This window comes from Sturnus vulgaris, chromosome 5 (assembly GCF_052056855.1).
Source record: "Sturnus vulgaris isolate bStuVul1 chromosome 5, bStuVul1.hap1, whole genome shotgun sequence".
In the NCBI taxonomy this organism is placed as follows: domain Eukaryota; kingdom Metazoa; phylum Chordata; class Aves; order Passeriformes; family Sturnidae; genus Sturnus; species Sturnus vulgaris.
The window spans coordinates 19,626,498-19,638,593 of NC_142247.1; the positions used below are offsets into that span (position 1 = coordinate 19,626,498).

The 12,096-nt window shown below is 36.2% G+C and overlaps 1 protein-coding gene across 11 annotated transcripts in view; it reads right to left on the reverse strand.

Moving 5' to 3' along the window:
• Positions 1–12,096, reverse strand: part of PPFIA2 (PPFI scaffold protein A2) — a 281,559-nt gene that overhangs the window by 10,326 nt on the left and 259,137 nt on the right. For all 11 annotated transcript variants that reach the window (XM_088164997.1, XM_088164999.1, XM_088164996.1 and 8 more), the window contains 5 exons: positions 9,829–9,910; positions 5,868–6,068; positions 3,752–3,814; positions 2,354–2,383; positions 686–861 (listed from right to left, as the gene is read on the reverse strand). In XM_088164997.1, coding sequence (XP_088021123.1) covers positions 686–861; positions 2,354–2,383; positions 3,752–3,814; positions 5,868–6,068; positions 9,829–9,910 — 552 coding nt within the window. The remainder of the gene's footprint in view (positions 1–685; positions 862–2,353; positions 2,384–3,751; positions 3,815–5,867; positions 6,069–9,828; positions 9,911–12,096) is intronic.

Genomic DNA, 12,096 nt, shown 5'->3' on the forward strand with positions numbered 1-12,096 from the left:
TTCAGGAATGAAATGGAAAAAAATAAAATTAGTATGTTTGAATAACTGTTTTAGCATAAGAAACCCAAAGCATTAAAAGTAGTATTCAGAAAAGGTCAGCCCTTGTGAGCCGTGAAATGTTTTGTCAAATCAGGCTTTAAAAAAGTGACAAATCAGACAGTATATTAAAAAGAAATCCACTTCTTGTCACATAAACCTCATTGTCCCTGAAGTTTAAATGCCTTTATTTCCATATTTCCAATTTAGCTTCCTAGCTATATCCCTAGGTAACCCAACAACTGTCAAATTGCTTGTAGTGTTAACAGCTTTTATGTGTTACACACAATAGCTTTTCATTATTATGAGATCTCAGGGCTTTGAAGCTTAGTCTAACACTTTCTGATACTTCACACCACTTAAATTATTACTGTTTCTGTATTGTCAAGAGTCTATTGATATATTAATGTTTCCCTCCTTGTTACGAAATTTATCTGTACCAGTATCTTGGTTTTGAGAGACATAATTGCAATGTGGTTGTTATTACGAAAGGAATCTCTCTCAATTCAGATTTCTGACAGTCAGCCCTCTCTTTTCTCTATGTTTTCCCACACCAAAACAACAGAAAGTGTTTTTATTCTGTGCAGCACTGAGCACTAGAGCAGACACCTAAGCATTTTTATAGGTTTCAGCCTTTATGCCAACATACCGATGAAAACTATCCACCATTTTTAGGTGCACACGCAGATCTTTCTTTGTCAGGTGGTCCAACATCCTCGCATCCACCAGGCATTCCATAAAATAACTTCGGTACTGGGGTAAACCCAGACTGGGGAGCCATTCGTTACCTATCCATTCATGGTTCATATCACCATAAGCCAGGGTCTACAGAGAGAAGAAAACAGAGAGGGGGAATAAATTCTTGAGTTTGTTCAAGACTGCACCACAGACAGAAAACAAAATATGTCTAAAAGAAAAAAAAACTATGTGTAAAAAAAAAGGTCAAAAAAAAATTAGTAATTCTGTATTGCTTTGTTTTAACATTGGAAGAGGGAGCCATTGTGAGATATTGGTTACAGATGGCAGATTTTCCTGGTGTATCTTGTTTTCTTATGTAAGTTTTAAGGATTTTTTTTTTTTCAATTTTGAGTTTTAAATGCAAGCAAACTTGTTAGACAATCAAAATGCATGTTTCATAATCTTGCGTGCTTTCAATTGACCTTCTAGAATATTTATGCCAGGCAAACCCTGAACTGTGAACTGGGAATACAAACATGGCTCCAGGGAACTCACTGAGGCTTGTGGGGAGAAAAATTTCATAAAGTTGTAAAAGGCTCTAATGACACTTCATGGCTATACACCTGAAGTCCTTTAGAGATTAAAAGTTAATTTCAGTTGTTTGGCATTCAAGCTTACATTTAAATGAGATATTTTCAGCTGTGAACAGTTTAAACCTAAATTCATCATATGTAGAGCTCAAGAAATTAATCGAGATAGGAGCAAACCATGTTCCTCCTAGAACTCAGGCTTCACTGTTCAGCTAAAATTTCACTAGGGTGAGGAAGGGACTATATGAAAAAGCCATGCCTATTGAGCTATTTTTAAATGAGCTGCCCTATTAAGATGCAAAATAGATTTTTACATCTCACTGTTGTTAATTATTCTGTATTACAAAACAGAACAGAGAAATAATAAATTGCAAGTTTTCTCAACAGGATCATGCTTAGGATCATTTTCAAGCCTATCTTTTTGGTTTTGTTTTTAGTGTCATAAAAAATGAATAACATAATTAAAGCCAGATGGATATATTATCTATAAGGGGAAAATATACTCCCTTTATGTCTCATTTTTGTGAGATTTTGAAGAGAAAAGGAATGTCATCAGTAAAGATAGCAAGATTGTCTAAGTGTGCATATATTAGAGAGAAAAATTTTTAAATGTAGGTAATTGACAGTTCTAACTAAATTATACAATACTATTTGTAGACTGATACTTGTACAATTGTTCTAAAAAAAATCCAGTGTAATTTTAGAAAAGTTAACTCTCAGATTCATGGCATATTTAATTATCTTATTCTGAAAAATGAGGAAAATACTTACTCTCTAAAACTCTTAACTCAATTTTAGATAGGAGATAGAATATGTCTCTGGAATGTGGTAATTCTTTTGTGAAAAATGTTCACAGCATATGTACCTCTTTGTGCTTCACCTGACAGAACTATCTGGAGAATATATTCTTTGAGAAGAACTCTAAAATATGTAAATCATAATTCAGTCATTGAGATACTGTCACAATATTATATTCCACTATGCATATTGATGCACCCAATTACATTATTATTAAATATCACTTTAAAAAGTCATGTGAAAGATCATACCTGAGCCCAACTGCCTTCTTCAGACTCTTTCTGTATTATCAGCAGGAAGCAATTAGTTAAGCAGGTAAAAAGACAATAAAAATTAGTTATAAAGAGATGTGATTTTCACATGCTTGTTAATTAAAATGAAAATATATACATAAAATGCATGAATAAAATAATTGTCCAGTGGCAATGTCCTGGGCTAAACTATCCGAAAAATTAAAGACCAAAACCATAAAATGTAGCTGAGTTTTCAAGAGAGAAAATCATTATATCTTGGTGAAATTTTATAGCATTATTTAAACACGTCACAGTTTCACAATTAAAGCATAAACATTTACTTAAAATTTTGGGCATTAGTGATGTAGTTTTTTGTTCCTAGTTTGATTTTGAAGCATTCACAATAAAAAGCTGTCTTCTTGAGAATGCATTGTAAAAAAGCTTTTTGTATAACATTTTTTATGGAAAAATTATATTTTTCTGTCTCTCCAGTTAAACAGGATCAACTCTACTTCTTGTCAGTTCAGTGCTGTTATATTTGCATTTATCTTTACCAACAATAATAAAACTGGAAATGAGCTCAGTTTAAAAAAAATTATTGATGAGAATTTGCTTCCTTACTGCTGATGAGAAACCTTTAAATACTATAAAAAGCATAAAATTTGAAGAAATAATTCCTTATTGGATTAAAATTTAGCTCCACTACCTCTCCCACCATTTATGGATTGGGCTGACTATAAAGTTACTGAAGATCATTTTTTTCAGAGATCTCACTGGAAAATTGTATCATATTTTGCAAGTACTTTTATGGAGTTGCTATGATATTGTATTAACAACCAGAACCTAAAATAACATATATTCCAAATTGAAAAGAAAAAAAAGTCTTACTTTAGTCTTAAGGGAGAGTTTGACAAAAATCAATAAATAAATGACACTGTCCATACACCTGAAATCAAAGATCATGAATACCCAAGTATGGACAGGAAAGACTCAGCATTAATGAAAACATGGTGTAATGAACAATTTCCAAGCCTTATTTCTTTCTATGTCAGCAAATACAAAACAGCGTTTAGAATAAGAGGGAGTAAATTACAGGGGAAATGTTGAACCTGTAACTGTGACAATTTCATTTCCTTAAATGAGGTTTCACAGTGGCACTGGAACTATTATAGACTCTAGAAGTCCAGTACTAGTTTTAGGGTCACACAATTTTTGTGATGGCAATATCATTTGTAAATTCTTGTGCTGAAAGGTTATCTAACTGTTTTTTAAATTCAATTTCATTACTCCCTGCACCTTTCTAATGGCATGCTTTGGGAAGCAACCTACAGAAGTTATGGCATCTGTGTTAAAGCAGGAGCAGCCTGTTCTCTTTTGAGCACTCAAACCATTTTAAGTGGAAGTGGAATGACTAACCGTTTTAGCTGGAGCAGCAAGATTTTCCATTTCTTCATGGGTCACCCAAACATTGCCTGAGGGCTAGAGACAAGGCCCGCAGGAAGGCAGGTGGGATCCACATTAGGTAAGCAGTGGTAAAGAAGAAAGGCAGCACCACTGTAAGTTAACAGCGCATCACCATCAGCACAACCACGTTCTCGCCTCTACCGAGCTGCAACTAGAGACAACTTTAGACAAATTGGTTTGTATCTTTCATTAGTGGCTTCTGAACAGATGTGATGGAGTTTTACAACTAGAACTGATGGATGAAATCCGGCAGAGCACTGCCACAAAGGAAAGAATAATAATTAAAACTGCATTTCATAAACACCTGGCAAATACAACCTTTAGCTCACAGCTCTGTGCAGAGGTAAGCTTCAGCTCCCAAAGATTTTCCAGCCTAAATATTCTTCACAAATCACATTCTCATATTGTAATCTAAATAATTAATAGTTCTACTATAAATCAAATATGTCAAGATAATTCACTTGTAAAACTATTTGTCCTCATCCTATTGTTTTTCATTAAATGAACACTAGGACAATGAGGAAAGTCAGAGAAGGAGCATGGAAGTGTGCTGTGTTTTCTGGAGACCTGAGATAAATTAACTCTTATCCTGAGAAAGAGGAGAAGCAGAAAGACTGGGGACTCAGAAATGCACGTTCCAGGGCAGGGCAGCTTTGTGCACAGACAGTTAGGCAGAATCAAAAAAACAAGGCAAAAGTATTCCCCATGTTTTTAACTTGAACATGATATTCTCTCACTTCATAAGTGTAAGTGCTTTTTTGCTTTATAATATCCTCTTATGCTTTTAAAATCAAAATTAATTTTGTGTAGTGATTCAAACATCATATTGAGTCTTTACTGCTTTACTTTGGTAAAATCCATTACAATTCATAATATTACCATGGTAATGACACACGAAACTGTTTTCAGGGGAGAAAGTATCAGACAGTGAACCACAATATTTAAAGAACATGAGCAACATGAGGATAAAAGGGCAATCAATAGCAATAATAATGCTGTTGCCCAGTTGCTTATGTAGCTCTGTGGATCTGGTACCTCACAAAAGTATCTGAATTCTAAATTCCACCAAAAGATTCTCCATACATTTAATGAAGACAACATATTACAAAATATAAACATTATTGACGTTATTATTACTAATGACTTGCTAGTAGAAATCTGAGCTACACTACTTGAGTAGTAGTCTTTGTTCTTCACTTCTATGCCACGTTTGCCATCTGACCAAGCCTCCTCTTTGTTAATCTTCACTGCTTCTTTCATTGCCATTACCCTCAGCATATCTCAGCATTAAAAACTTCCCTTTTGTTATCTTGTTTCATTTTGTCCTCATCATTTTGGCCTATTTTTCCTGCTTTTTATATATAGCACATTCATTCTTACTCTCCTCTGATCTATTTCCTTTCTCTTTTTTATATATTCCCCTTTCCTTTCAGATTTCTATCTCCGTGCATCTTTACTTGCTTCCCTCCTTTCTGCCACCACTTTCTCTTCCTTCCTCACTGAATGCACAGGCTCATCTGCTTTCCAGGTGCTCCTCTCACACCTCCAATCACTGCTTCTCTTAAAGGCATGAAGAACCTAAAGCCAGCTGACTTATATTAGATAACATTTGAAAAGGTGCAAAAAGGGGGAATGGGAAAAAGACTCAAAACAGCCGTGTTCCTACATAACCTCTCCCAACACCTGCCTCCCCTCCGCCCCAAGAAAGGAAATAAAGAGAACAAACAAAAAGAGAAACACAATCTGATTAGGAGGTACAGATGATTTGAAGGAAGACAAAGGCAAAAATAAAGGCAAAATTACAAATAAGATGCTCCATACTGATTTGGATAACATCAAGGATAATCAAAACAATGCCTTAAAAAAAATACAAATATCTGATAAAAGAAAACTATCAGTAATCAACAATCAAGCAAGTGATGAACAGGTAGTTCTGAGCCTTTATTAGACAGTTCTCACTGATTGTAACGTGTGTGTTATCATAGACCCACTCTGGTACTACAAAAGTTTTTCTGCAGACTCCTGTAGGGTGAAGTGGGGAAGAAAAAGTTAGCTGAACAGGACTCACTGTTCTGGATGTTGGAGGTGCTGATGGACTTGTCAGGGATACCATCTCCTGGATTGCTAATCGGAGTTTGAGGCGATGAAGAGGATTGCTGATTCCAATTTCTCTTTGAATCTCAGTGTCGGACAGAGCAGACATGATAGCTCCACTCTTCACGTTGGCACGGCAGGCAGCGACATACCAGGCTGGCATCCCTAGCCAGAGCTGTCAAGAGAAAGGACATTTCATCCAAAGCACTCCTTCATTTCTCAAATGAAATTACAATCAGAGAATATCCTGAGTTGGAAGGGACCCATTGGCATCATCAAGTCCAACTCTTGGCTCTGCACAGAACAGCCTCAAGGATCACTTCATGTGCCAAGAGTGTTGTCCAAAAGCTTCTTCTGCTCTGTCAAACTTGGTGTCATGACCACTAATATTCAATTCATTAATGACCAATATTAAATAAGTAATTGTCAGGACACCTCTCAGTCTGAATAAGCATGGTAACACACAAATTAGTATGAACATCATATTCTTTAATAAAACAAAATTGTTTCACAACCCTTGAAATTCCCATTATTTCATGTGAATTCTTTTTGTTTTTACTGTAATCAGAACTTTAAAGCAAGGCATGTTTTGAATTATTTTTAGAGCTGCCTCCATCCCTTGGGCTACTCCTTTCCCAGGTTTTTAGTGACTAAGCACAAGGCAGTGTTACTGCCTATCTGATAATCTCATGTACAGAAAATCATCTAGGAGGAATTAAGTATTTTTTTCACATTTGTACTAAAATGGCTTTCTTTTTTTTAACATGGTGTACTCAAAGGACACAGTCTTACATTTCTCAGCTTGTATTTTCTAAGTAGAAATTAATCAAGCCCAGTTCAAATAATCAACCTATCAGGGACAGACTTTACAGTAAATTTGGGAACAGTCTGGTTCCAGCTAGGAATACTGATTAGAAAGTGCAACAAAATGTGAGCACAGCTCCATCACCAATGGATTTAGAAGATATGTACTTATATGCTTTTCCTCTCCTTATGTTAGTCTTACTAGTCCAGGCCAGCAACAGTCCCTTCCTCCACCATTTATTCTTTCCTTGTAAGAGGACCTACCAAGTGGGAATTATTCTTGCTTTTCTCAGCTTTATCATTGTATGCTGCCTCACTAATATGACTGTCAGTGTCTACAGCTCTTTTTTCCCAAAGGAGGCAATTTCATATCAGGGATGCATATTTGTGAGATTTTTCATCATGGTATGAAGTACATTATACTTAGCAAAACCTGTGAGAAAAGCATAAGCAATGAATGCCATAATCACTGCGATTTTAGGGATAACAATGGAAAACAAAGACCTAGCTAGGTGCATCTCAAATAGGCCATCAGAATTAGCTGATTCCATTGGTTGTCTTTTATTTTTTCTCTTAATAAAGGCTTACTAAAAGAGGACACAAGGTAATGGAAAAGAGGAAATTTGCCAAAAAATTTGGAAAGCAGCAGCAAATTGAAAGGATTTTCATTTCATTTGACACAGTAGAGGGAAGAAGTGTGTGGTTATTAAGAGTTTTATACTTTATCTGGGAAATATTTCCATAAAAGACAGCTGTTAGGTCACTTTTATGTCATAGGGAAACAGACTTGAGTGTCAGGTTGCAAAAGGCTCAGTCAGGCTTTGAGACCTGAAGTAGCACAGACTTTGAGAAATGACTTTGTGTTTGAGTAAGTCCTTCCCACTAATGGGATTAGACACCACCCTCCATCCGATGCTAAACTGAACCTTAAAAACATTATCTAATTCTAGCAAACTGTTCCAAAATAAAAGTTTCATGAAATAAAAAAAAAAAGAAAACCAAAAATTATGTCAATAACACTCAGCTGCACATAAATGGCCATGAGAAAATCATGCATAGCTTTAAAACATATTTCATCACCTCATTTATTTTGACATAAAGTTTTTTTACACATGCACTTGAAAAGCAGAAAAGCATAAACACTGGGAGTTATTCACCCTGCATAAATAGATTAAACTGTTTGTTGCTCATTAGGAAATTATTTCTTTAACAAAATAAGTAAATTCTTCAACAAAATAGCTTTCTAGCAGAAAATTATATTAGATGAAAAGTCTCTAAAAGAGAACACAGAAATCATTATAGACAGAGATCTCAGACATAAAGATCAATATAGTTTTCCAGAATTACTTAACACAAAATTCTTAAAATATTTCTCAACTATATCTATGCTACATACAAGCAACAAAATAAATGCTAATGCTGAAAAGCCCTATTAAGTTTGAAAATTTCACAATATACTTCTTAAATTTGAGTATTTTTCTCCTTTTATATTTACTGTAGTTGAAGTGACACATTTTTCTTTAGGAGAGTAAAAAATGCACACGGTGTCCATCTGCTGACTGAATGCCCTGATGCCCACTGAATAAACACACTACTCCTATTCTCATATCTTTTTATCATCAGTATTCAATCTGCACTGACTACTGCAACATAAACTTCTTTTTGAGCTCTCCTGTGCTACTGTCATCATATTCTCCAAGAACTTCATAGATTCTGATTTCTCTTTAGAGTCTCTCTCTTACATAGTGAGAAGCATATCCTATTTTTCAGAAAAGAATCAAGAGAAAAAAAATTAGGGCTTAACTTGTGTCCTGCGTTGGGAATACAAGCATCATAAAGTCACCCCAAGACAGCTTGTCAAAAACTGCTTGAAACTGCAGATCACCTTGAAAGGTGATAGTATTAGTATTCAGAAATATAGAACTTTGTATGTTCATGTCTCCAGGAAATCAGCTTTTACTGCAATACTAAATATTTCTGACTGATATAAATCTGGTTACAGAACTCTTAAAGTCATATTAAAAAGTAAAGTAGTGGCCAAATTAAGGATTGTTCCATATTAGCAGAGATTTTATTTTTGGGAATGAGGATATAATCCTATTTTCCAGGGTCTTATACAAATGCTTGTACTGACTTCCTGCAGTTTTCATTTTGTATTTTTCATTAGTAATTAGCAATTCAATGTGAAGTAAAAAATTTGTGGATATTAGCTGCTTTCATTTCTCATCTTTCATTTATTCATTAACATATTTCTGTCAAAGGTTTGGAGAGAGATCTCATTTTCTATTGAAGGGAAAAACTTTAGAAGGTCTAACTGATGATCAATGGATGATAGCTACAGCAGGCAGGAGAAAAGTTGTGAAAAAGTAGAGATGCTTGGTAAAGAAAGGAAAAGTCACTTGTTCTTTGAGCCAACAAACAGTTTGTGTCTGCACTGAAGTGTTACAGCTTGCCATGTAAAAGTGACTTTGGATTTGTATAAGAACATTCTTACTTTCTGTCTTCTCCCCTCAGAATCTCTGTAAGGTTTTTTTGAGTAGTTCTTTCACCTAAAACATTCATTGATTGCTTTGTCAAAATTGATGACAGCTCTGCTGAATAGTTTGTCTTCTTGATTTCCAAGACCCACTCCTTTAGGTCCTCCAAATAAAGGGCAGCTCTCTGCACATTTTATTTCAGATGTGAAGGCACTGCCTGTCAAATCAGAGCTTTCAACCTGGATCTCCCACATTGCAGGTGAAAATGGTGAGAGGAAAACTTTTTTCCCCATTATGTTTTTAAAATGCAGAAAGATACAAATTATTTACATTTATTTAAAATTAGCACATCATTCTACATAAAATGTCTGTGGGGTTTCTAGACATGTAGAGACTCCGTGATTCAAAGATTTAAAAACTTTGGGATTCAAGCACATTTCTGGTCCTCATTCTACTGTGTGATTCTGCCTTACTTTTTTCAGCTCTAGTCTGTAATTTACAGCACCCAGTGTCAAAAGCTATGTAGTGCTGACAGCACAGTGCACAGGGGGAGAGGAAGAGGCTGTGGCAGTTTCTTTTAAGGTTTGTAAGGACAAGCACACAGAAGCAGTCTGCAAATGCAACTCAATTCTTCAAGTTATGGCAAACACTTACCTCCAGCCAGGCAACCACTGTTGGTCCATCCCACTGTGCAAAAGGCAAACCTTTTCTCCGAGCCTCTTCCAGAAGTTCATGTCTAAAAATGGATCAAGAAATGGTAAATATGTGGAACTGTGTGTTGAGACAAAAATATGCAACTCTGCCTTTTTGTGAAGGGTAATAACAGTGAAGCACAATGACAGGCATAGAAAAAGCACAGAACACACCAGTTAACAATACAGCTCTTTGTCCTGTTTAATGTAATCTCAATCTATTCCCAATTCTTCAGTTTTTCTGACATCCTTTTAAACATCTAACATACAAAAAGAGAGGTTTCTGTCTCTTCTTTTGCCAAAGCAATAAAAAAATCGGTATACCCTATAATAAAGGGGTATCAAAACAGACACTGGTGAAGAGAAAACTGAGGGACTTCTCCTGACACTAAGTTAACTCTGGTCTGGTAATGACTCAGTAAGGCCCAGAACTGGAAACTTCTAGACATGAACTAAGCATGGATGTAATGCAGCTGGATCTGAGAGGTGTCTGTGTTTGAAACACTAAGCCAGTGCACCAGCTATGCACAATGCTAGGGTGTGTGGAGTACAGCTACTCTGTACCTTAAATATGCCATCTGTGGCTATTTAAGAGTTGATTGTATCTCTAGTAGTTCCATGTTTGGATCTTTTAAATTATTGATTATATATGAAAGAGTTCTATATGGTTTACTGATGTATATATTTTTATAATTATAGAATTTATGTGATTTCTCAATTTTATACATATACATAAATGTCTCCCTATTGGGTTGATCAAATAGCAATACAGCTCCTGTATCTGCTGTATCTGCAGTTTTTCTAGACTACAGCTGGTGAATATGTAAAGCATCATTCTCAAAGCTTAATTGATACTTTTAATATGGCTATATTAACGATTTGGCTATATTAACTATTGGTAACATATAAACTAGTCAGCTAGGCTACCAGGAAAATTCTCTATATTAGAAATATTAAGCAATTTCACCAGACATTTCCACTGTGGTGATGGTGTAGAAAAAGCAGTCCTTCAAATGTCTTTTTTTTTCTGGTATTTAACAACATGTTTTCAGCTGCCTCCTACTGAATGAAACACAAAAGAATGCTCTCTGCAACAAGCCATAGTGAAAAACAAATTAGACAAGGACTATGCTAATGTAGTATTAAAATTTGCTTATATTCCCAAATAACAGGAAAATCTTGGAATTATGGCTTCAGTTTTTTTCTGTCCTCCTTTATTACTACAGCCTTTGTAGTTCAGTTATCCCTTGACAATTCATGGATGCCTTAGCAGCCTTTCAAATGTATGTACTACAAAATCACAGCAGATAAAAGCAATGGAGTGATTTTACTTGTAAGGAGCAGTCCTTTGGGGATTTTTGCATTGCCAAGGAGCCACACTGAGAGAATGTGGCTTTAGAAGGAAATGGAACTCAAACAAGAGATTTTGCATACAGGTTTAAATCCCTGGCTCTGAATATTTATAGAAAGAAAGCTGCTTTATTTTCTGAGTTTATGCGGTAGTAATATGCAGCATTACAAATACCTGACATCATTACTGAAGCTGATGGAGCTTCTCCTCCCACACAGCCTTTGCAGCATACCTTTCCATTGTCACTCAGATATCCTAAGCCATTGAGGAGCTAGCCTTGATTTCTCTGAAAGCATAACCCTCAGCAAAACGAAATGCTGCTCTCTGGGTACACAAGCACCATGTTACCTTCAGCAGCTGATGGGGATGCAGGAACGCCCAGGGAGACAAGTAGTGAATGAAAGGTATTCACCTGTCTGCTCTGGAGAGCAGAATTAAAGCATGGCCAGACTTGGCCACATCCCAGCTACCTGTGGATGATGTATTTGGGTTGCAGCCTTCTCTCAAGGTTGGTTCTGCAGGTGCTACAGTGGTGCTGTACCTCCCTCAGATGCTACAACAGGCTGCAGGACTCCTGCTGCTACCAAGTCTGAGAGCTGGCATGGCCATCCTTAGGGAGAGACAAGCTTCCAGGAATGCCCCTGCCTCACCTGTCCACTTTTGGCAGAGCATGAACTGCACAAAACCCTGTACAATGTGCTCCCTCCCCACAACCTGCCCAAGCCCAGGGAGCAGCCCCTTCTGCAGCTGGGAGTCCCATGTGGACACCAGCCCTAGAGGAACCTGATCCCAGTTTCCTTTATCTGGGCTATTCTCTTCAGTTATCCCAGCTGAAAGAGCAGGGCTGGCTAACATGCTAAGTAGAAAATGACATAATGG